The sequence below is a fragment of the Chiloscyllium plagiosum genome, unplaced genomic scaffold, assembly GCF_037043375.1.
Source record: "Chiloscyllium plagiosum isolate Xiang-an unplaced genomic scaffold, Cpla_swu_hap1 HiC_scaffold_2, whole genome shotgun sequence".
NCBI lineage: Eukaryota > Metazoa > Chordata > Chondrichthyes > Orectolobiformes > Hemiscylliidae > Chiloscyllium > Chiloscyllium plagiosum.
In genome coordinates, this window is record NW_028270140.1 from 115776014 (window position 1) to 115802775 (window position 26762).

The 26762-nt window shown below is 40.1% G+C and overlaps 1 protein-coding gene and 1 long non-coding RNA gene across 7 annotated transcripts in view; one reads left to right on the forward strand and one right to left on the reverse strand.

The window, feature by feature from the left end:
• The window catches only part of LOC122558981 (zinc finger FYVE domain-containing protein 16-like), a 68901-nt gene extending 54439 nt beyond the window's left edge, over positions 1–14462 (reverse strand). For 5 of the 6 annotated variants that reach the window (XM_043708040.2, XM_043708030.2, XM_043708022.2 and 2 more), the window contains exons 1-4: positions 14403–14462; positions 11900–12008; positions 4859–7149; positions 2942–3041 (exon numbers count right to left, since the gene is read on the reverse strand). In XM_043708040.2, the coding sequence (XP_043563975.2) occupies positions 2942–3041; positions 4859–7149; positions 11900–11969 (2461 nt within the window). In that variant the 5' untranslated portion in view covers positions 11970–12008; positions 14403–14462. Of the gene's footprint in view, positions 1–2941; positions 3042–4858; positions 7150–11899; positions 12009–12355; positions 12413–13792; positions 13972–14402 lie in introns of those variants that run through there. The other variant, XM_087999868.1, reaches the window with a different exon arrangement.
• An 853-nt stretch (positions 14463–15315) lies between these two features.
• The window catches only part of LOC122559020 (uncharacterized), a 42751-nt gene continuing 31304 nt past the window's right edge, over positions 15316–26762 (forward strand). Inside the window, exon 1 of the long non-coding RNA XR_006314315.2 lies at positions 15316–15930. This is a non-coding gene — a long non-coding RNA (uncharacterized LOC122559020). The remainder of the gene's footprint in view (positions 15931–26762) is intronic.

The window sequence follows — 26762 nt, forward strand, 5'->3', positions numbered from 1 at the left end:
TTGCCGTCAATTTCAGAGAAATAAGAACAGCAAACATTAAAAGTTTCATCGTTGTGATGAGCATAAAACGCAGCCCAAAAGAAACAGAAACTAACTCCACCAAGTTGGTTTACCATTCTTACCAAAAGCAACAAATTATTTTTAAATTGTACATGTCAATGCATATTTCAAATGCAATTAATATAGAACAAAAGATAATTTCTTAAAAATCTCAAATGTCACTCATTTTATCCTCATAGGAAGCACACACAATTACAAAAAAAAACTTCATTTCTATCCAAAAGGACAGTCCATATTTTAAAACACTGATCCTAGTTCTGGCCTGACTGACAGGAAGAAATTTCCTTTCCATATCCAAATTGTCAAGATCATTCAGGAACTTACAAGCTTCAATCAAATCACTCCTCAATCTTCTAAACTCAAGATAAAACAGACTTAGCTTGTCAAATCTATCAAAAAAATCCTCCCAACCACCTCAAACGCATTTACATCCTTTCTTCTATAAGGGGAGCAAAATCCATAAGATTGGAACTGAGGCCTCACCAATCTCATGCATAACTTAAATATGATCTACATAGAACAATACAGCGTAGAACTGGCCCTTTGGTCCTCGATGTTGCGCCGACCTGTGAACTAATCTCAGCTTGTCCCCCTACACTATCCCAAAATCATCCATGTGCTTATCTATGGATTATTTAAATCTCCCTAATGTGGCTGAGTTGACTACATTAGCAGGTAGGGCATTCCACACCCTTACCGCTCTCTGCATAAAGAATCTGCCTCTGACATCTGTCTTAAATCTATCACCCCTCAATTTGTAGGTATGTCAGCTTGTATGTAGTACAAGCTGACATCATCCTAGGAAAAAGGCTTTCACTGTCTACCCTATCTAATCCTCTGATCATCTTATATGTCTCTATCAAATCCCCTCTTACTCTTCTTCTTGCCAATGAGAACAGGTTCAAGTCTCTCAGCCTTTCCTCATAAGACCTACCCTCCAGACCAGGCAACATCCTGGGTAAATCTCCTCTACACCTTTTCCAATGCTTCCACATCCTTCCCAAAATATGGGAATATTGTGTACGGTTCTGGTTGCAAGTGCAACCGCACCAGCGTTTTGTATAGTTGCAGCATGATATTGCGGTTCCGGAACTCAATCCCTCTACTAATAAAACCTAACACACCGTATGCTTTCTTAACAGCACTATCCACCTGGGTGGCAACTTTCAGGATCTATGCACATACACTCCAAGATCCCTCTGCACATCCACACTACCAAGAATCTTTCCATCGACCCAGTACTCTGCCTTCCTGTTATTCTTCCCAAAGTGCATTACCTCACATTTAGCTGCATTGAACTCCATTTGCCACCTCTCAGCCCAATTCTGCAGTTTATCCAAGTCCCCCTGCAACCTGTAACATTTTTTCACTGTCCACCACTCCACCGACTTTAGTGTCATCTGCAAATTTACTAATCCATCCACCTATGTTTGTGTCTAGGTCATTTATAAAATGACAAACAGCAGTGGTCCCAAAACAGATCCTTGTGGCACACCACTAGTAACTGGACTCCAGGCTGAATATTTTCCATCAACCACCACTTTCTTTCAGAAAGCCAGTTTCTAAACTAATCTCTTGACTTTTACATTTAATTGCTCTCGCAATGATGGGTAGTAGCCCATTAGACTTCTTGATGGCATTCTATATTTGAGTAGTAACTTTGCGACTTTGAGAACATTTAATTCCCTCTGCACCTCAATTCTGCATTTATTCTCCAACATTTACTTCATATATAAAATGTAAAATTGTGATTGCACTCCTTGCAGATTACTGTCTTATACATATTTTTAACAGCTGCAAAAGATAGAGATTTTTTTCCCTTGTAGTGATCTTTTCAATTTTGTAATCAACAGTCAGAATCTATTGTGGATTTTGTTGCCATTGTACTAAAACATTGAACCTGTGTGCATCATTTTGAATTCCCTTTTAATGGCACTACAGTTAACAGTTCAATAGCCAGGGAACCATCACTACATTACCCGATTCATCTTTCTTCATGATCAAGCCTAGTTAAATTAGTGCTCGTGTCCTATTTGATCAAAATAGATACCCTTTAGTTTCTCTTGGTCTCCATACATTTATCAAGCAATCATGAGGACCAAGAGAATTATGTCTCCCCCTACCATCAGGTTACCCAAATGCTACACCAGCTAGGATTGAGTTACTTAGTTTAAAAATCAGTGGTGCAAGTCGGGACTAAGTGGTACAGTTCAGTCACACTACCTTTATTAACTTAATCAGGGCCATTACCTTCATACCATTTACACTTGACAATTCAAGTTGTTTCAACACAAATTACAATGCATGATGGCCAGGTTATTCTCTAAATCTCAGTTGTTTATTCAGTAGGTAGATTCAAGCTTCAGAGGAAGCCAGGTACCCACATAAGTCAACAGGAGCTATAAAGCACACCCAAAGGCTCGTATATGATGTCAATCTTTGGGAGAGAAGGTGCAAGCTGAGAGGAGGGTATATCAGTAGGACAAGTCAAATGTCTACCAAATTTAATATCTTAGCAGCATCAAGTTTATGATTAACGTGGTAGCAGCAGAAACATGGGTGCCATTCAAATCAAGAATACAGAGTCACTGTACTAGTTATACCATGCTGACTGTTCTTTTAAAAATAAATCCCTTGATACTGCTCCTAGAGTACTGTGCGATATCACCCCCTTTCAAGGTTACATTTTAAAAAAAAAACCATAGTTGGTATGGGGAGGAAGATTCTGGAAATGTTATTTCTCTTATCAAAGTGATCTTCCCTGTAGATGGAAAAAGGTATTTGATACAATAAAATAATATTTCTAACTCATGAACAATGCTGAATATTCATGGGAAGATCTTAAAATGAAAGCAAGTTTATCCCCTCTTAAATTACTTACCTTTCTGGATGGTGTCATAGCAGTCAACACAAACGCGAGCTTCCTTGTTTTCCAAATATTGCAGCTTACATCTTTGGTTACAACAGGTCGCACAGAAAACCTAGAAAAATGACTGCATCAGGACCCAATAGTTGAAAACAAATAGCATAGTAAAAACTAAAACTCACGTATGCTCTACTGCACTTAAAACATTAAACAATATCAGTGCACTCTAAAACAGGAAAGTCTATTATTACATTCAACATCAATATTCAACTTCAGTTTATTACAGAAAACGCATAAAAAGAAAAGTGGGAAGGAAGTAAGCATAAAAATGCAAAAGGAAAGATAAAAATCAGGAGGGGCACTGATAGGGTAAACAGACAAAATCTTTTCCCTGGGTTGGGGGAGTCCAGAAATAGAGGGCATAGGTTTTGGGTGAGGGAAGAAAAATTTAAAAGAGACCTAAGGGGTAACTTCTTCACACAGAGGGTGGTGCATGTATGGAATGAGCTGCCAGAGGAAGTGGTGGAGGCTGGTACAATTACAACATTTAAAGGACATCTGGATAGGTATATGAATAGGAAGGGTTCAGAGAGATATGGGCCAAGTGCTGGCAAATGGGACTAAATTAGGTTACAATATCTGGTGGGCATGAATGTGTTGGACCAAAGGGTCTGTTTCTGTGCTGTACATCTGACTGTAAATGAACTCTTACAATTTCACAAACTTTCACATCTTCCAAAAACAAAAATTGGTAAAAATTATTTCACAGAACATGCAGCTTGAGTGGAAGCAGCAAAGACACAGCTGGCGGGATCACAAGCAGATATGGAGAGAAGGTGGAGGATAGAACGGGGACCTGAGTTCAATCAGCAGCATATATTTATTAATCAAAAATCAAGGCATGATGTGACAAGACGGATAGCTGACTGGTTGGTACAATTGTTTTTTCATAAAGAGGAGAAAGGAATCAAATTACAAAATTTAGTATCAAAGAAAAACCTATATTCAACTTAAAATGAATTCTGTTTTCTCTTCAAAATCTTATATTCTCAACATTTTTATCTAATAAATGTAATTAGTAACTTAATAGAGCATGACAGCAGTCCCATTGACTGCACATCCTGCATCGATGAAAACTCCAGACTGCTTCCAGTGTTCTGGGTGAAGAAAGTTCAGTCAGTTGGAACTCTCCAACTTCCGGTTTTTGTGCAATGCGAGGTAGAGAGCTATGTGAATAACACATTCCAGGAGGCAGTCAGCCAGCAGCAAGTTGTGCATGCAGAGATGGGTGACATCAGACAAGGAAAGGTGAGCCAGATATGTAGTGCAGCCACCCATCTTAGCCTCGAATATCCTCAAACAATTCTGTTAGAATCTTGAATGCTCCAACATGATCATCTCACCGTCTTCTTAACTCTAACTGTATCAACTCAGTAGATCATATGGAATAGGGGTTGGCCAATCTCGTGAAACTTCATTATCATCTCCAATACAACCCATTCTTAGATATGGCAAACAAAATTGCACACAGTGTGGTCCCAATAAGCACCTAAACAATTTTAATAAGCTTTTCTTTTTCTTGTATCCAGGGCCCTTGCAAAATCCCTCCTACTTGAATACTGTACCCTGCATGATAACTTTGTGTCCCTCATAGGATTAAATCCAAGTCCCTCAGAACAACAATTCAAAGTTTCGCAAGTCTGAAAATAATATTCTGATCTTCTATTCTGACTATCAAAGCCTCAAACTTCTCCAATTTTCCATTGTGTTCTTTGATCCAGCCACAATCAGTTTATGCATTTTTTGCAGCTTCTTTGCATCTTTGTCATAGTTTACACTGCTACCTTGCATATCAGCACATTTTGATGCATTACCTTAGAGAAAATTCAAAACAGAAATTTTCTACTCATTAAATTGACACATGATACTTACATTCCCACATGCTCTGCAGTGATGTCTCCTTTTCGTGAAAGTAAATCTCGCCTGGCATTTTGCACATTTTGGTGCTTCAGAATCTGGTATCCATTGTGGATTACTATGTCCCAACATAGCAGCTTCTTTTCTACGTTGCTCAGCAATTTTATCTGTAGCTGCAATACCCAGATCACCAGGTGTGATGGAATCGTATGATGGTCCCAACACTTGTGTCTCATCTTCTGTACAAACACTATGTGGAGGAGTGGAGCTTGAAATGGATGGACTATCCACGGTTTCAGAAACAGAATCCTTTGTATCAATATATACTGTACACAGATTTACACTGTCAGTTGCATCTTTAGGATTATCATTAATTGGATCATTCAACTCCTTATTTAGTGGAAGTCTTGTTTGAGAATTAAGGATTTTGGGTCTCGCACCTCCAAAACTAATCTGATTGAGAGTGCAGTTGGCTTTTGGTTCAGCGTCAGTTGGGAATATAGACTGACTATTTTTGGTTTTGTCTGGTTTGTGTGTTATCGCATCCAATGCTTCATTTACAGCAGAGTTCATGGTACCATTTTCTGCTGGGGATGAAGAGTACCCAGTGTTTGATGCAAATTTACCATCTTCACATTCAGTTGATTTAGCAGGTTCTTTCTCCCACGAATCATGACTTATACCAACAGCCTCACTATCCTCAGAAAGATCTTGAGAACCTTCCAGTTTGAGAAAATCAGTAGGCTTTGAAAAACCTTGAATTAAATGGTCAATCATAGATCCTTGCGCACTATTTTCAGTCTGCTCCATTAAGAATGCATCAAGCTCAGAATCACTAACCAACACATCATTGATATTATATCCATCTTCAATATCATTAACAAAAGAAAACTCAGCTGTAAATTCTTTGCGAGTTGATGCCACTTCCACGTCACTAACATTATGCAGTACCTCTTCAAGTGGCTTAGCTATAGTTTTTGGAAGAGTATCTGAAGATACCAGAGTTCTTTCTTGTTGCATCCTCTCAGTGTTTGGATGTTTGTCCCCAGTCTTCTCTTCACGTTCAAAACTTACAGGTTGCTCTGAAGTGATATTACCATTATGTTCCAATTTCTCACTGCTATCATCTACAAGAGGTAGATCCTGATCACATGGTTTAGAGTTCAACTTAACAGGGTTTCTAACTATGCACGTAGCTGATCCACAGTCTAAAGTTCCATCATATCCTTCCTGATAATGGTTTACCTGAGAAGTCTGCTCTGGATTGGTTGAGTTTATTTCAGAGTCTGCTGCTATTTCCACTTCCTGGACCAAAGAATCATTGGATGTTGTAAAATTACTCATATTACTTATTTTATTTACATTTTTTGTTAACCCTGCATTGCATGTGTATCTTACTTTTAAAAACTCCTTTTCAACCTCTAAATCCGTTTCAACATCCTCTGATTCACAAGGTGCAACAGTGATTATGTTGCTTGAATTTACACATACAGGCAACTGTACACTGCAAGGTTGCTCTAGTCTTTTGTTGCTGCAATCATCGTATTCAATAGTTTCTCCAAACACAGAACTGATTTCTTTGGTTTGCTTTGAAACAACTGACAACTCTTCACTTTGTTCAGACTGAGGCAATTTTTCCAGATGTTCCTCTTCCTTTTGATGTTCATCATCTTTGAGCTCAACAAGACTCTTCGGCTGGATTGGGTATTCCTGGTTTCTTATTTCTGCATTAAAATGTTCTGACGGCTGTGGCTCAAGTGCTGTGCTATTAGGAAATGATATATTCAACTCCAACAAGTTTTTAATTCCTAAACTCCCACCTCCTGAACATTCCGACTCTCCAGTATGAACTGGTGAAGAAGGCTGATTGAAGTCTATCAGCAATAAGCCATTGGTCTGGTCCTCACTGGGTTTAATTTCAGCTTCATTATCAACCTTGTGACCATTTGTTTCATGGGTCACACTTTCAGTGTCACTAATTAAGTCACAGATAGGTCCACTGCCTCTGCTGTTACTGAACTGCTCCGAATCACCAGATGCTCTGCTATCCACAGTTGACAACAAGTCCAATTCTGTTAGAGTTTTTTGTGATGTCGGCAATGTTGAAAGTTCTTTAGGATCAGCACCACATGGCAATGTTGAATCTGATCCAAGCTGACTATCTGATGTATCAATTGTGTGCCTGTTGAATGTAGTCTGTGCAGCGGATGCAGGCAATTCTGATAAGTATTTTGAGTTTGCACGAAGTGACGAATAGACCAAAGGTATGGGCTCTCCTACAACAGTCTTGCAAAAGTCACTTTCATCTTTAAAACAAAAATCAATAAAATTGCAGTTAAACACAGTATTTACGAAGTCCAAAATTAATAATAGGGAAATTTACAAAAAGCATGTTAACTTAGCAAGTAACATTTGTAATCCAGAATTGCCGAGTTACCCATCTCTAACAAGAGAACTTAACCATTACCCCTTGACATTCAACGATATTGCTAAAACCTCCCACTGCCAAAATTGAAAGAGTGATCATCGACCAGTAGGTAAAACAGACCAGCCATCTAAATACTATGGCTACAAGACCAGGTCAGAGGTGATGAATTCTGCTATGACTAACTCACCTCCTGACCCAATGTCTATCTACAAGGCACAAATCAGAAGTGTTATGGAATACTGTTCATTCACCTGTATGAGTGCAGCTCCAGCACCACAAAGCTTGACACCATCCAGTACAAAGCACCGGGCTTGAAAGACACTAACACTTAACATTCACTCCCTCCACCACCATTGCACAATGGCAGCAGTGTGTACCACTTCGAAGATGCACTACAGCAACTCCATGGCTCCTTCAAGAGCTATGACTACTACCATGTAAAAGGACAAAGGAAATAGATATATCAAAATATCTCCATCTGCGAGTTCCCCTCCAAGCCACAACCATCCCAACCTGGAAATACATTGCTGGCCCAAAAGCAGAGAAATCCCTCATAAACAGCACTATGGGTGTACTTACACCACATGGATTCCAGTGGTTCAACGAAATAGCTTCTCAAATGAATAAATGCAGACTTAGCCAGCAACACCACCATTCACTAACTGAATAAAAAGTATTTGTCAAGTATTCTACAAAAAGAACCTGAACCGCACTTGGGATCACATGATGTAGGAACAAGAGTTGGCCATTCAGTCTTTGAGTCTGCTCTATCATTCATTCAGAAGACAACTGATATCCTTTCACTGTTTTGCTCAACAAAAATCTATCTACTTCTGCCTTAAAAATATTTAAAGTCTCTCTTCCTGAAAATGTGGTGAAAGTAGTTACAATCCTCAAAGATAAAACAAAATTTTGTTTCATCTGCTTTAAGTGGGCAATCCCTGATTTTCAAACAGTGACTCCCAGTTCTAGATTCTCCTGTAAGAGGTAACATCTCCAAATCTATCCTGTCAAGACTCTCAGGATCTTATAATATTACAATCAAGTTACCATTAACTCTTCTCACCTCCAACAGAACAAGGTTAACTGCCCAATATGCCTTATAAGATAAACCCCACATCATCACTATTAGTCCAAAAAATCTTCTCCAAACTGCCTCTAGGGCATTTACAAACTTGCTTAAATAAGGTGACCAACATTGTGCACAATACTCCAGACAAAATCTCACCAGTGCCCTTTTTAACTGAAGCATAAACTCCCTACTTTTGCAATAGGGAAGAAAATTGCAAGCACTGGTAAAAGCATTGGCCAAATGCTAAAGAAGGTTTTTTTTTGAACAAATTTAATTTTTAACAAAATAAAAATTCCACAAATTAGTTGGTGGAATGACTGGCAAGTGGGAGGCTTTCAAAAAGTGAGATAATGAGTGTTCAGAGGCAGTATGCTTCTGTTACAGTGAAGGGTAAGGCTGGCAGGACTAGGGAACAATGAATGAATACAGATATTGAGGCTCTGGTCATGAATAAGGAGGCATTACTTAGGCATAAACAACTGAGATCAAGGAATCTCTTTAAGAGTGTAGGGGGAGTGGGGCACGCTTCAGAAGGAAATCAGGAGGGCAAAAAGGGGATATTAGATGGCCTTGGCATATAAAGTTAAAGATAATCCAAAAGATTCCACAAGCACATTAACAGCAAAAGAGCACATAGGGAGACAACAGGGCCCCTTAAAGATCATGCTTGTCAATGTGTGGAACGATAGGAGATGGGAGAGACACCAAACAAATATTTTGCATCAATATTGTTTTAGACTAGATTAGAATAGATTACTTACAGTGTGGAAACAGGCCCTTCGGCCCAACAAGTCCACACTGACCCGTCGAAGCGCAACCCACTTACTGTGGAGAAAGACATGGAAGCCAGGGAACTTGGGGAAATAAATACTGATATCTTGAAAACAGTCCACAATACAGAAGAGGTGGTGCTGGAGATCTCAAAAAACAAAGATGGATAAATCTCTAGGACCTGATGAATTGTATCTCACGACATGATAGGAAGATAAGGAAGAAGTTGCGGGATTTTTAGCAGCGATAATTGTATAATCTACAGTCATTGGTCAGGTGGCAGAGGACTGGAGGGTGGCTAATGTGCCTTTAAGAAAGGCTGCAAGGAGAAGCCTGGGAACTATAGGCCGGTGAATCTGATGTCGGTCATAGGCAGGTTGTTGGAGGACTTTCTGTGAGATAGAACTTACATGCATTATGAAAGACAAAGACTGATTACAGATAGGCAGCATGGCTTCATGCATGGGAAATAGTGTCTTTCACACTTGACTGCATTTTTTAAGGATATGACCAAGAAGACAGACGAGGGAAAAGAGGTAGACATTGCACACACGGACTTTCGTAAATCCTTTGACAAGGTTCCACATGATAGACAGGTTAGTAATGTTAGATCACACGAGATTCAGGGAGAGCGGCACGGTGGCACAGTGGTTAGCACTGCTGCCTCACAGCGCCAGAGACCCGGGTTCAATTCCTGCCTCAGGCAACTGACTGTGTGGAGTTTGCACGTTCTCCCCGTGTCTGCGTGGGTTTCCTCCGGGTGCTCCGGTTTCCTCCCACAGACCAAAGATGTGCAGGGAAGGTGAATTGGGCATGCTAAATTGTCCGTAGTGTTAGGTGTAGGGGTGTGGGTGGGTTGCGCTTCGGCGGGTCGGTGTGGACTTGTTGGGCCGAAGGGCCTGTTTCCACACTGTAATGTAATCTAATCTAAGCTTGCCATTTGGATAGAAAATTGCTTGACAATAGGAGACAGAGGGTGGTGGCACAGGGTTGTTTTCTGAACTGGAGACCTGTGACCAGCCATGTATCGCAGGGATCAGTACTGGGTTCAATTTTGTTTGTTATTTCAATAAACAATTTGGATAAAAATATATGGGGCATGGTAAGTAAGTTTGTGGATGACAACAAAATTGCTGGTATAGTCGACAGTGAAGAAGATTATCTAAGATTACAAAGAGCTATTGATCAATTGGGCCAAGGATTGGCAGATAGAGTTTAAATTGGATAAATGCTAGGTGTTGCATTATGGCTAGACAAATAAGGGCAGGACTTATTATCGTCAAGGCTCGGGCCCTGGGGAGTGTTGTCGAACAGACCTAAAGGTTCAGATATATTGTTGTTTGAAAGTTGTGTCACAGGTGGACAGGGTGGTTAAGGCAGTGTTTGGTACAATTCCCTTTATTACTCAGACTGTTGAGTGTAGGAAGTTGAACAGAACATTGGTGAGGCCACTTTTGGAGTACTCTGTAGTGTTCTGGTCACCTGCTATAGGAAAGATTTTATTAAATTGGAGGGAGTGCAGAAAAGATTCACTAGGATGTTGCTGGGACTTAAGGGTTTGATTTATAAGGAGAGCCTGCTAGGCTGGGCCATTTTTCTCTGGAGCGTAGGAAATTGAGGAGTGACCTTATAGAGATTTTGAAGATTATCAGGGGCATAGATAAGGTGAATAGCAGAGATCTTTTCTCCAGGATTTGGAGTTACTTTACTAGAGGTGAGTGGAATAAGATTTAAAAAGGCACCTGAGGGGCAACTTTTTCACACACAAGGGTGGTTAGTATGTGGAATTAACTGCCAGAGGAACTGGTAGATGCAGATATAGTTATAACATTTATAGAGTCATGCAGCATGGAAACAGATCTTTTGGTCCAACTTGCCCATGCCAGCCAAGTTTCCCAGATTAAATTAGTTTCACTTGTCTACATTTGCGCATATCCTGTCACTGGAACTCTAAATCCTGGAATTCCCTTCCAAACATTTTGTGGATGGCTCTACCTCCTAAGAATTGCAGTTGAAAGCAACAGCTCATTACCTCATGAGCAATAAGAAATAAGCAATAAATGCTAACCCAATCAGTGATGTCCACATCCCATGAACAAATTCAAAAAATTTAAAAGGAAATTTTGACTGGAAAAGTACTCAGAGACTAACCAGATCACTAAACAGACATCTAGTTGACACATCAATAAGGTTTTGATTCAGGCCAAGCATTTCCTGACAAGAGGCAATTAAGAAAAAGGAAGCTTCCAACTTCTGCCTTCATAGTCATCTTTCCATACTCTTCAGCCATGACCTGTGAGAGATTAGCAAATGCTTTATTAGCTTTGCTATATCTAAGACATGGCAGGTTAAGTCCAATACTTAACAACAGAGTGGATGTAGTCAATTTGATGACTAAAAGTCCAAAATGAAATGACAGCAGTAATCGCTGCTATATCTATTCTGGGAAGGCTTCATTTATAAACAAGCATAATACATCACAAAATTCATCCTTCAGCACATCTGTTCTACAAATTTGAGGCAACTTTACAGAAGAAAAACTCTAATAGCTTACTCATATCGTCCAAGTTAAACTTCTACATTAGAACAATGAGTAATCCTCAAAACAGATTCCAAGCTCTTACATAACTAACAGGAAAAGAGAAAACTTCTACATTAATCTATGAAGTATTCTTGTACAACTCCAAGCGTTAAAGAAACAGAATTCAAGGCAGACTGCATGCCAAGATACACAAGAATAGAGGAAGTAAATTCAAGCTACCTGAAAGAAAAAAACAGAACAAACCTGGATTTTGCTCAAATTCATCAAGTAATTTGTCCAGATCACAAACTGCTGTCTTGAAATAGTTGTCCATTTTGGGTACTTATTTTTCAAGTATTGAGCCTTTGTGCTCCTGAAAGAATGAACAGAATAATTTTTTTTATTTGAAAAGATATATTTGTCCTTCTATCTAGCAATAGTTAAAGTGGGAAGTCATCACATGTTATATTCCTGACGTAACAACAATAAACACCATTTGAGGGGAGGTGGTAGTGTCGCAGTAATGTCAATGGATTAGTAATCCAGAACACCAGTTCTGAGGACATTGGCTCAAAATATATCAGGGCAGGTGGTGAAAACTAAATTAATTAAATATCTGGAAGTTTAAAAACAAATCCAGGGGGAAACATGCTGCCACTGCTGTAAAAATCCAAAATGGTTCACAAATCTCTTTTGGGAAAGGAAATCTACTATCCTTACCTGATCGAGCCAACACGTGGCTTCAAATCATTGCAATGAGGTTGATTCTTGAAAGACCTTTAGTAATTAGGAACAGGCAATAAATGAAGCAACACTCATGAACAAACAAAAGTCAAACTTGAACAGTATTTTAAAGCAAAGAAATGCAGATGCTGGGAGATATGAAACAAAAACAGGAATTGCTGGAGAAACTCAGTAGGTCTGGCAGCATCCATGGGGAGAAAAGAGAGTTAGAGTTTCAAATCTGGTGACTCATCAGAACCGATTCGTTAACTTGGAACTCTCTCTTTTCTCCTCCCAGATGTTGCCAGACCTATTAAATAATATTTTGTTGGTTATTAAGTACTTTAATAGTACTGAGATGGTGAAAGGTACTACATAAATGCAACTGCTTGCTTTTTCTGTGCTTATATGGCCCTACCAAAAGAACAACTGAGCATAATACTACTGATTATAGAGTCACAGAATCCATACAACACAGATAGAGGCATTTGGCCCATGAAGTCTGCATTGACCCTCCATGAAGAGCATCCCACCTATCCCCGTAACTTCTCATTTACCACTACTAACCTACTCAGCCTGCATAACACTGGACACTTTAGGATGGCCAATTCACCAAGTATGCATATTTTTGGACTGTAGGAGGAAATCAGACCACCTGTCAGAAACCCATGCACACATGGTGAGAACATGCAAACACCACACAGTCATCCAAGGCTGGAACTGAACCCAGGTCCCTCGTGTTGTGAGGCAGCAGTGTTAACCACTGTACCACTCCATCTATAAATTGCCACATTCATCAAATAATCCCAAAAGAATAAGTACAGATGTAGGAAGATGACTCAAAAACAAGTGTTTAGAAATGTAGTTAGATGTAGTTTTTGCATGTAAATCTGTAATTCTGTAAATTTGAAAACAAATCACTTAATGGTCCCAAAGGGAAGAATGAAAAAAGATACTTAAACATGTTTAATCAATCCTCAGTAATAGTCTATGATCATTCAAATAAAATATCACCAACTAATCAGCACTTAGAGTAGTCAGGAATGATAAAAATTAGGGAAGAATAATTTATAATATCAAGAAGCAACCTCATATTGCCTTGTAAAAATTAGAAATTGAATAAATATTCTTAATTCTCTCAAACCAAAAACATAGACTGAGAAAAAAATTACCAATCTACATGTTAGTACAACAAATAGATGACATTCAATTAGAATACCACTCACAACATCCTATTAAATGTACAACAGAAATTTTTCCAAAAAATTTGGTTTGAGAGGAGATGGGAAGGTATATTTTAACATATTCAATAGACAGATTCTTTAACATAAATTTAATCAGATTCACAATATAAAGAATACACAGGAAGGTACTATCCCAATAACAGAACAAAAAGCATTAAAAAGTGTAATGTTCAAAAGGGTAAAGAATTACATCTGCAGACTTGCTCGAGTGGAACGACACACAGTGGCTAATATAGCTCACGAAACCCAGTCAGGAGAATTTCGGCACAAGTTGACATAACCAAGGCAAAGTGTAAATACAGGAGCATTCTTGAATTTCACCAGCAGTGGAACGAAACAGCTCAGTAATCAGTTCTGTGTTGCTAAAATCAGAACCATTCTACACTACGGTATTCACTCGTGACAATGAACTGTAGGGTTATCAGCGGCCAAACAGAAACTACTGCGAGGTCCTTGGATAAAGTCAGGAAGGAGAGCGAAGGCCTTTCGCTGTCTTCCCCAGTCCTTGTTCCAGATCTGGCGACACGGGGTGAGGCAGCCAGACCGTAACTAACCGAGGTGGGGGTGAGGGGTGTCGGAGCCTCAGCAATGGAGACATGATCGGCTTATCCCCTTCGAGGGGTTGGGTGGGGGAGGGAGGGAGGGAGATAGTCAGCTCTACCCGAGGGTTGTGGTGGGGTGCTGGAAGGAGCCATCGAACCGGGTTTATTTTGTTTTTATTTACCCCCGCTTCCCCTACTGGGTCGAGGGTTAATCAAGGCCAGAAGAGTTCGATTACGATTACGATCACGATCACTCACCATGTCCGAGTTTCGGCTTCCTCTCCGCGGTAATGTGAGAGACTAGGGGGGGAGGGGAGGGGAGGGGGGAAGAGGGTGAACGGGCAGGTACAGCGCATGCGCGGCGCTGGCTGACCTTGCGCAGTGGGGTCAGTGGTCACCATAGGAACCGGGCGGGGCCTAGTGTTCCGCCAGTCAGCGCCGAGCCCGGCGTTCCCGCTCCGCCCAAACACAATAAAGAATTGCAGACGCCGGGAATCCGAAACAAAATAAAAAACAGTAATTGATGGAGAATATCAGACAGGTCTGCCAACATCTGAGGAGAGAATAACAAGGGTTAACATTTCGAATCCGTTGATCGGTCTTCAGAACCGCCACCCTGCGTCCCCGAATATTAACTGTGTTTCTCTCTTCGCAGACGCTCCCCGACCTGCCGAGTTCCTCCAGCACTTTCTGTTCTTTTTGTCTCTCCGCTGCTGCATTCGTCCGACTTCACCCCGAAGCGGTGGTGCTCAGATGATTCAGCTCACGATCCGTTCCTTACCAGCCGAGAGACCAGAGTGTCCTCCCACAGTGGTTAGCACTGCTGCCTCACAGCGCCAGAGACTCGGGTTCAATTCCCGACTCAGGCGACTGACTGTGAAGTTTGCATATTCTCCCCGTGTCTGCGTGGGTTTCCTCCCACAGTCCAAAGATGTGCAGGTTAGGTGAATTGGCCATGCTAAATTGCCTGAAGTTGTTAGGTAAAGGGGTAAATGTAGGGGAATGGGTGGGTTGCGCTTTGGCGGGTCGGTGTGGACTTGTTGGGCCGAAAGGCCTGTTTCCACACTGTAATCTAATCTAATCTAAATTTTATAGAAAGTACACACTGCTGCTACTGAGCATCAGTGTTGGAGGGAGTGGATGCTTGTAGATGTGATGCGAATCAGGAGGCTGGAAGAACATTTCCTGTCCATGAAAATCGAAATCCCAGGTTCATGCTGTTTTTGAACAGTTCTTGCTGTTTTTGAACAGTTCTTGCTTATTTTCTTTAGGTTCAGATGTTTAATCAATTGAATGAGCAGAAGAATCGCTTCTTTCGACAAGAAATTTATTCATTTCTTCATAGAATCTTTTCAAAGATTAATTTCAAGGCATAATTTTTAAAAAGCCAAAAATATTAACTTTATAACTTGGAAATTTGTCCAGTCAGACAAGCCACTTCCACAGCTGTTTCAACTGTATGCCTCTTTACTGCACTTGTCCAGCTTCTTCTCAACATTGATCCTTAATCATCGTGCTTGCTCATACTGAATGTTTGGTTCTGCACATGTACAAGCAGGCTGCATGATGAGCTGATTTCCCTTCTCCTGTCCATGTGTGCAATCAAATCGCCACAGGCGCTATCTCAGAAGGCTACAGAAAGGGGCACACTTCTCATCTTGTTTGGCCCACTGCATACTGGTTGAAAACTTCTGATGTAGAAGAATAAGGGACAGGAAATGCCACTTGTCCCTTCCCTAATTGTGTCATCTGCAGAGAGAAGTTGGCAAACGCTGCACTGGTCCAAGTAAGTTAAGACGGCATGGAAAACATTCATTAACACATTGATTTTGCAAATGTGTCTGTGCTTGCATTTGAAAATGGTGTATTTTTCCTGGTGGATTTGAATAATTAATGCTTTTGTTCCTTCTTTAGCTTATTGTATGCAGTATGTTGCAAACCTCTTTAGTAAGACAATAACCATAGCAAATGCAAGCAAATGTGACATTTATGAGCAGTCAATTAAAGGAAGTATGTGTGCCATGGAACTGTCCCTGCAATTATAGTGTGCTTGATGCTGAAAAGGGTGGGAACCATTGGTCATGAGTTTCAAAGGAACTGTCTAATGAGCCTTGGTGAATTTCTGCAGTGCATCTTGTAGATGGTACACACTTTTGCTACTGAGAGTCTGTGGTGGAGTGAGGCAACGTTTGTGGGGATATGATGCCAATCAAGCAGGCTGCTTTGTCCTAGATGGTGTCGAGCTTCTTGCATGTTGTTGGAGTTGTACTCATTTGGTCAATTGAGGGGTATTCTGTCACACACCTGAGTGGTGTCTTGTTGATGGCGGACATGCTTCAGAGAGTCAGGAAGTGAGTTACTGCAGTATTCCTAGCCTCTGATCTGCTGCTGTAGCTGCGGTATTTATTTGGCAAATCCAGTTGGGTTTCTGGTCAATGAGACAACCCAAAATGTTGATACTCATGGATTCAGTCATGGTAACACCATAGAATGTCAAGAGGCAGAGGTTAGATTGTTTCTTATGTGACGATGCTGTTACATTAACAAGATTATTTTGTCCTTGAGTTTTCTTTGAGAGGTCATAGAGGCAGAGGTATTGAGGGCTCCAGAAAGAGCCAAGTTTAACAATGGCAGAGGAGTGGCTAGTTCTCCCAGTTCAGGTTTTTTTCTAGTTTGATTTAGCTGTGGCAGTCACAAGATACTGGAGGGTTGAAAACTTCAACAGATGATTCCTGACTCCGTGTGTGTGTGTGTGTGTGTGTCTTTCTCTCTCTCTCTCTTTCTCTTTCTGAAACTTCTTTTGAAATTGTTCCCTCCTGTCTATAAGAATCTGTGTTTCAATTTACCTTTACCAAGGAGTGTGTTTATGGAATGTTACTGGATTGGAACAACTCGTTAGTTTAAATTGCAGTATTGGGTCAGTTAAGTTTTCCAATAGTTAAGTTATTCTAAATTCAGTTTTCTTTTGTTCGTATTTCAACTGTAGTGTTTAATTAAATTCTGTTTTGCTTAAAGCCGAGTGGTTTGACCAGCTGCATCACACCTGGAATATCAACTTCACATCAGCCTTTAAAATAAGTAGTAGTTAGGGTCTACGCTACCTTCCTAAAGTATTTTGAGGGGATCTAGCTTAGTCCATTACAGACTGGGGCCTCTTGTTGGGATTGATTATGCAATTCCAATTTGGGTTTAGGGTTGTTGGTATCAAAGGCAGTGAGTGGTAAGTGTTGGTGTCCTTTTTGTTCTGGGTGTTGGATTCACTTGTTGTCGTAATGGTTCTTTCAGTCACAAAGAGTTTTCTTTTTTTATATAGATATTTTTATTGGAAATTTAACGTTTTTACAAGTTTACAAAAATAAACAAAACTCAAGTACAAACATTGATATACAATTAAATCTTAAATAAATAATAACCAAAATTTAACATAAGAAAAATACCAAGAGAAAAAAAACAAAACTCAACTAACTACTACTAATCTAACCTATAACTAACCAGAGTGTATAATTAAGTCTCTTACATTATTCAAATAAGAGAAAGAAAAAAAAATCAACAGATAACACAGAAATTGGATAGTGAGATACATGTTTGGAATGTGTTAACATCAAATGTAACAAAACCCGCATTCGTGCGGGATTCCTCCCAAGGGGCCCCAGACCAGCCAGGTTCGCAATCTCAATTAAATAAAAGCCCTTGTTAGGATAGCCGAAATATCTGTATTTATATAATTCAAGAAGGGCTGCCATATTTTATGAAATAATTCGGTCTTTCGGTGCACCATATTTGTAAGGAAGTCAAGGGGAATACATCCCATAATGAATCTGTGCCAATTTGAAAGTCCAGCAGGGTCCTCAGCCACCCAGTTTACCAAAATATTTTTCCTTGCACAGAAAGAGAATAGAAAATAATCTCTTCCCGTGCATATCCAGGGAGGGTAAGTTCAAAAAGCCCAAAAGGAGAGATACAGGGTCCGCTTTAATTTCCGTTCCGCTTTAATTTCTGTCAGGCTACTTGCTACTTTAGTCCAGTATCTACGGATCTTATGACAGGTCCATAGGCAGTGTACAAGAGTGCCCACCTCTATTTTACATTTGGGACATATTGGAGATGCTCCTGCCTTAAATTTTGCCAATCAATCCGGTGCTATATGGGCCCTATGAAGTATCTTCAGCTGGATAGCCTGAGTTCTGTTGCAGATGGTGATTCTTCTGGCGTTTTCCCAAATGTCATTCCACGTTTCTATAGAGATTTCTAGTCCCAAATCCTGATCCCATGTTTTAAGCAGATTGTCCATATCTCCTGATACTTCATCATGTATTAAATGATAAATAGTACTGACGGAAGATACCCCCATTAGTCGTAGCACTCTACATTCTCTATCTGATTTATAAATACTATCTAATAACGTAGTCTTCTTCTGTGTATAATCTCGAATTTGGAAGTATCGAAAGAGGTCTCCATTAGGTAATCCAAATTTCTGACGCAGCTGTTCAAAAGACATCAGGACCCCTTCTTTAAATAGATCCCCTAAACATGAGATACCCCTGGATCTCCAGAGTTTAAAAGTGGCATCTGTAAACCCCGATTGAAATCCCCATGCTCCCATTATTAGGACATAGGGGGATGTTTTATGTAAGTTGCCCTCATTTTGCCACATTATATTCCAAGCTTTAATTGTGTTTAGTATTATAGGGTTTTTAGTGATCCGTAATGATTTTCCTCTTGTCTGAAAATAAAAGGTTACTAAGTGGGCATTTTACTGGAGAAGCCTCGATGTCCAGCCAGATTGGGTTTTGTCTGACCCGCAATCAATCAGCTATGTAACTTAATAGGGAACTTAACTGATATTTTCTAAAATCTGGGAAGTCCAATCCTCCCCTTGCCTGTGGAAGCTGTAGCTTCTTCAGCTTATTGAGGGGCCATCTATGATTCCAGATAAAGGAACCCAATCAGCCATATAATTTACGTAGTGCCAGCCTCGGCAACATCACCGGATGCATTCTCATAGGGTATAGGAGACGGGGCAGGACATTCATTTTAATTAGTGCTATTCTACCCAGCCAGGAAATTGGAAGGTCTCCCCATCGCTGGAGGTCCTGCCTTATCCTTTCCAGTAAATGCACAAAGTTAGCCTTGTGTAACTGACCAAATACTGGGGCAATAAAAATGCCTAAATATAAGAAACTCTCCAGGGACCACCGAAAGGGAAAGTGGGATCCATCCACTAAGTGGGGTATCATAGCAAGGCCACCCATTGGCATAGCCTCCGATTTTGAGAAATTAATTTTATAACCTGAGAATGCACTAAATGTATTAATAACTTGGATTAAATGAGGCACGGACCACAGAGGATTACTGAGGAATAGAAGAACATCATCTGCATAAAGGGTAATTTTATGTTTACCTGTACCAATCCTCGGGGCCGATATATTAGGATCAGCCTGTATAGCTTCTGCTAGTGGTTCAATTATTAGCGTAAATAACAATGGCGAGAGAGGACATCCCTGACGGCAGCCACTATCCACACTGAAGCTATCCGAACCTAATCCATTGATAACCACAACTGCTTTGGGATCACTATACAATGTTGAGACCCATTTGGTAAACACCTTTCCAACGCCCAACCTTTCCAATGTGTAAAACAAATATGACCATTCAAACCTATCGAATGCCTTTTCCACGTCGAATGAGACTGCTACTCCTGGTATCTTTCCCTGATGGCAGGCTTGAATCTAATTCAAAACCCTTCTAATATTATTGGATGATCTACGGCCCTTAATAAACCCCATCTGATCCTCCTTTATGATATTAGATTAGATTAGATTACTTACAGTGTGGAAACAGGCCCTTCGGCCCAACAAGTCCACACCGCCCGCCGAAGCGCAACCCACCCATACCCCTACATTTACCCCTTACCTAACACTACGGGCAATTTAGCATGGCCAATTCACCTGACCTGCACATCTTTGGACTGTGGGAGGAAACCCACGCAGACACGGGGAGAACGTGCAAACTCCACACAGTCAGTCGCCTGAGGCGGGAATTGTACCCGGATCTCTGGCGCTGTGAGGCAGCAGTGCTAACCACTGTGCCACCGTGCCGGTTATGTGGCAATACCCTTTCTAGTCTCAATGCTAACGTTTTAGAAAGGATTTTAAAATCTACATTTGGCAAGGATATTGGTCTGTATGATGCGCAATCTTCTGGGTCCTTTCCTTTTTTTAAGGATAAGAGAGATATTTGCCTCTTTCAACGAAGGCGGGAGACAGCCCTGACTGTATGCGCAGTTATACATGTCCATAAGTGGACCAGCCAATAGTCCTGTAAATTCTTTAAAGAATTCAGCTTGAAAGCCATCTGGGCCAGGTGCATTACCACTCTGAAGTTGCCTGATTGCGTCAAGTTGGACTGTTAGGGGAGCATTTAAGACCGATACCTGTTCCGGAGTTAGGTCCGGAAAGGTCAAATTTTTAAAAAATGATTGCATCCTCCTAGTCCTGTCTTCACAATCCTGCGATTTATATAAATCAGAATAAAATTTTCTAAAGATTGCGTTAATCCTTTTATGATCATGAGTCAAAATACCCGTACTTTCCTTGATAGATGTGATAGTTTGAGGGGCCTTTTTTATTTTTGCAAGAAATGCTAAGTATCTACCCGGTTTGTCGCCAAATTCATATAACCTTTGTTTTGTAAATAATATTTCCCTCTTAGCCATTTGGGTAAGCGTGGTGTTTAGAGCTGTCCTAAGGGCCGTAATCCTTTGCAATTTAATAATAGAAGGTCTATCAGTGTATGCTGTTTCAGCTGCTTTTAAGCGAGCTTCGAGCAGACGCTGTTGTTCTCCCTTTAATTTTTTCTGGGTCGCTGAGTATGAGATGATTAAACCTCGCGCGTAAGCTTTGATGGTCTCCCACATCATTGATGGGTTGCTAGCCATACCTAAATTAATTTCTAAAAAAGTTTTGAATTCTTGAGAGAAGTACTTTACAAATTTACTATCTTTCATCAGGAAGGGGTCCATACACCAATGCCGACGGGATGTTCCATTGTTCCTCGCCTTGATTTCCATATATACAGCAGCGTGATCGGAAATTGCTATACTACCTATTTTACAGGATGATATGGAATTTTAAAAAATCGAGGGGACAAAAAAACATATCAATTCTGGTATGACATTTATGTGGATTGGAGTAAAAAGAAAAATCTCTGCCCTGTGGATGAAGACATCTCCATACATCTACTAATCCTAATTCTTTGTTCAGATCCACCAATTGTCTAGATCTGGGAGATACTCCTGCAGTACTCTTGGGAATCCTGTCTATTTCCGGATCCATAATACAATTAAAGTCTCCCCCTATAATTGTATGACGGGCACCGAGAGCCATCAATTTTGAGAAGGCTTCCGTTATAAATTTATAGGATGTGCCGGGGGGGGGCAATACAAATTTAAAATCCCATATTCCTCTCCATTTATAAGGGCTTTAATCAGAGTATATCGTCCAGATTCGTCTTTTATCTGATTTAGGATTTTGAGAGGGAAATTCTTCCGAATAAGAATAACAACTCCCCTGCTTTTTGAGCTAAAAGAAGAAAAAAAAGCCTGATCAAGTCCACCCTGTCGTAATTTCAAGTGTTCTTTATCCAACAAGTGTGTCTTCTGTAGGAGAGCTGTATCAACTCTATCTTTCTTGAGATTTGATAATATTTTCTTCCTTTTGACTGGCGAATTACTCCCCTTGACATTCCAGGTGCACCACTTAACCGACTGATCAACCATAATCGTCCGGGCAAATCAGAGACCCCTCGGGAGGGGAAACCCTATCCAGAACATCCCGAGCATAGAGCATATAAAATTCACAAAAATAAAGGCTCTCTAATACACCCACAACAGTATAATAAAAACCATTTCTAAATAAAAAAAACATATTTAAATGGAGATTTTCCCCTTTGTTCCCAGGCGATATCACTTCCTTTCCAAAGGTCCATCGTATCATCTCCCAACCAGTGCCCCACCCTTGACCCAGGCGCTCCTCAATAGGATGAGGAAAATTCAAATATACTACAGAGCTAGAGTTAACAGTGAGCACCCTACCCCCATCCACACTAACACCTGGATATATTTGGTAATATTAATACTATGTATAAACATATATAACTATAAAATTACAACCTCAACAAGTAATAATCAAATATAATAATACAAATAACAAGGGAAAACAACCCTGCTCCTCGAGACAGAGGTAAAATAGAATAAGGTAACCACCTCCCCCCACCAACATTAACTAGACCCCCTGGCCTATATATATATAGAATAATTTTTAAAAACCCAAGGGGGTGGGGGGGGAGAAAATCGTTAAGTAGAGAACAAATAAATAAATCCCTTTCCCCACCCCCAAGAAAATATTGAACAGTAAGGTTAAAAAAAGAAAAGGAGGGGATATAAACCGGAGTGGGGGGAAGGCAAACCAACATCAATTATCTCTTACAATTTATCTAAGAGAGTCCAAAAATTCCTTAACCTTTTCTGACGATCCGAAGTTATACACGGATCCTTCTCTTAACTAACCACTACCCCTTAGTTGAACACAATTCTATTAACATGCTGTTCCAATAACAATCATTAAACATTACCTTAACTTAATTTCTCAAAGTCCATACAGTCTCTTATGCTTTCTTCCTTCTGGTCTTCAGATTCTACTGTCCTCTCCATAGGTTGTCTTCATACTTACTGCTTTTACAGGAAAAGGTACCTTTTTGGTAGATAGTCACTTCAGAAATTTCTTTGACAACAAGATGTTTATTTCTTCAGATTGCGTTTGCTCTTCAGCTCTACGGCAGTTACTCTCTGGTTCGATAGGCAGTTGCTCTGATCAATTTTCAAAATGCCCTCATATCTTACACCGTCCAACATCGTTCCCTCTTACAGGTCCAATGTTGTCAGTACAACATATTCAAAATCAATTGGGTTTTGGTATCCTGGGCATAATTTAAATTAATTGTTTAAATTTGAATTGTTGATAAAACAACAACCACAGCTCGGATATCCATTTAACAGCCAATTATTACATGTATCTATTGTGGAACAGCCCATAGCTTAGCTGTTCTGTATTCTGACAGCTGTTACTGTACTTTAAATTTACCTTAAAATTAAGAAAACACTTACTACCTTAAAGTGACCATATACTCTTTCGACTTTGTAACACCTCCCCTCTTAAGAAAAATGAACCATCAATAATGAAAAGATGGGTTCATTTTTCAATTTTTTTTTCTCTAAATCTTAATACCATTATTATGAAATAGATGTCATTATGTTTGTTATACCCCTCATAGTAATTCTGCACACATATATAACATTGGAATCGATACAGTCGAATCTTATTTACACCTTTGCTTTTAAAACCGCAATAGCCCATCTGCAATAACATTTTTACAATCTGTAACACGTAGTTTGTAAATTATAAGTCTGTAACATAAGACTGCAATTAAATTGTCTCACATTTTTGTCTTTAAATCTTTCCAAAAATGTGAGAGGCTTGTGGTCTGTGTACACAACTATCTCTGTAACATTGTTTGTCACATAAAAATTAAAAGTGTTGTAAGGCCAGTACCAAACTCAATAACTTGTTTTCAATGGTGGTGTTTTTCTTTAGTGGATATTGAGTTTCTTCAAAAAGTAGCTAATTGGCTGTTCAATTCCATCATCATCTTCCTGCATCAATGCAGTTCCAACCCCCATATCGCTAGCATCAATTGCAACTTTAAATGTTTTTTTTTAAAATTGGTGTAGCTATAACTGATTCTCAAATACATCCTGGCATTGTTCTGTCCACTGAAAGTTTGTGTTCTTCTTTAGTAAATCCATCAGTGGCGCCACCATACTGCTGACATTTGGCACAAACCTTCAGTAGAATCTGCTCAGTGCCAAAAATCGAAGTACCTCTCTATTCGAGGATGGTCATGGAAATTCCTCAATGGCCTTTGTCTTCACGCTCCTTGGGGTTCATCCTTACATGACCGATATTTTGTCCCAAGAACCTCACCTCTGCCTTTGTGAATTCTGTTTTCTTTTAGTTTATTATCAGTTTTGCTTTTCATAATTGTTCAAAGAGCTCTGCAAGCTGTACCATGTAATCTTTCCATGAATGGCTAAAGATCACTATATCGTTAAGACAAACAGTGCAATTTCTTAATCCGGCCACAACTTTTTTCATGAGTCTTTGAAATGTGGCTGGTGGGTTTTTCATTCCAAAGAGCATCACTTCAAATTGATGCAGTCCAGTTGGGGTTACAAACACAAATTTCTTTCGCTTTCTCTGATTAAAGCTTTCTTGCTATTGGGTATGAGTCAAATTTAGTTACAACGTTGACCTTCCAACAGTCCACACAGAATCATTGTGTTCCGTCAGGTTTGGGAACTAACAGGATTGACGAACTCCACTCATTCTGACTAGGTTTGATGATGTCTTCGTTGAGCATCATATCTACTTCTTTCTGGACCTGTGTGGTTTTGACAGGATTAAACCTGTAGGGGCATTGTTTTATCTGAACAGCATTCTCTACTTCCACCTCATGTACAACAGTATTAGTATCCTCCATTCTGTTCCTGCATATGTCCTCGTACTGCTGTAACAAACCTTTCAACTCTGTTCCTTGCTCCTGAGACAGATAGCTCACTACCCTATCCCATTCTTCAAGGACTTCTTCGTTATTTAACCATGGCTTTCCTATCCTCTGGCACATTTTACAGGTACGGCAAAATTCAACCACATCCTTATGTAGTCCAGGCCAATACAAGTGCTTTGTATTGAGTCTTCCTCACACCTAGATAACCTCTTACTGGTAATTTATGTGATACCCGTAATACTTCCAATCTGTATGCTACCAGCAACACAACCTGGTGCACTTCCACCCATTTCTCTTCTGCACTAACCTGCCGTGATCTCCATTTTTATGTTAGGATAATAACCCTTGGGATTATATTCTGATTCCTTTTCTGAGTATGCGTCATGACATAGGTCTTTTATCATCTCGTCTTTCTATTGTAAGTCCATTAGCCTTTCAGGACTAAACACCTGTCTGACCGTCTACCTGTTAGGTTTTTCCTGTACCATTACATTAAACAGGGTGTCAGCTAGCTGAACCTCAATTCCTTCATTTTTCTCTTTAACTTTTCCTTCTTGCTGTAACTTATGATAGTGGAATCTTGTTCCTACACAGTCTGGAAAAATTCCAGGGTATATTACTTTTCACTCTTCAGTTCCCTGCTTTTCCTTAGGCTTCTCCACCAGAAGGTGCATCACTCCCACCTTGGATCCTGCTAGGTCATTTCCAAGAACCAACTGTATTCCTGAAACTGTCACTCTGTCAACACTCCCATAGTCACTTCCCCAATCTTGATTTGGCATTCCAACCTGATCTTACACAGGAGAACACTAAATTTCTGTCCATCGATTCCACAAATTATCATCCTCTTGGGTATAGTGACAGAAATAGTGTAAATACTTTCATAGAATGTAGAACACTACACCACAGCTATAGGCCATTCGGCTCTCAATGTTGTATCAACTTTTTATCCTATTCTAAGGTCAAACGACCTACGTACCCTACATTTTACTATTATCTGTGTGCCTATTCAAGAGTTGCTTAAATGTCCCTGATGAATCTGCCTTGACTACCACTGCTGGCAGTGCATTCCACGCACCCACCACATACCTCAGATATCTCCCCTAAACCTTCCTCCAGTCACCTTTAAAATTATGACCCCTTATAATAGCTATTTCTAGCTTGGGAAAAAAGTCTTTGGCTATCCATTCTATTTATGCTTCTCGTTAACTTGTACACCTCTATCAAGTCTCCTCTCATCCTTCTACACTCCAATGACAAAAGCCCTCACTCCCTCAACCTTTCTTTGTAAGACATGCCTTCCAGTCCAAGCAGCATCCTGGTAAATCTCCTCTACATCCTCTCTAAAGCGTCCTTTCTATAATGAGGCGACCAGAACAGAACACAATATTCCAAGTGTGGTCCAACCAAGGCTTTATAGAGCTGCAGCATAACCTCACGGCTCTTAAACTCAATCTCCCTGCTAATGAAAGCCAACACACTATAAACCTTCTTAACAATCCTATCAACTTGAGTGGTAACTTTGAGGGATATATGGACATGGACACCAAAACCCTCTGTTCCTCCACACTGCCAAAAATCCACCTTTAACCCTGTAATTTGCACTCCAATTTGAGCTTCCAAAATGAATCACTTCACACTTTTCCAGGTTGAACTCCATCTATCACTTCTCATCCCAGCTTTGTGTTCTGTCAATGTCTTGCTGCAACCTACAACAGCCTTCCACAGTATCCATAACTCCACCACCTTTCTGTCATCAGTAAACTTATTAACCCACCCTTCCACTTCCTCATCCAAGTTATTTATAAAAATCACAAAGCGCAGAGTCCCAGAACAGATTCCTATGGAACACCATTGGTCACCAAGCTCCAGGCTGAATACTTTCCATCTACTACCACCCACGGTCTTCTATAGGCCAGCCAATTCTGTATCCAGACAGCCACATTTCCCTGTATCACATGCCTCCTTACTTTCTGAATGAGCCTATCATGGGAA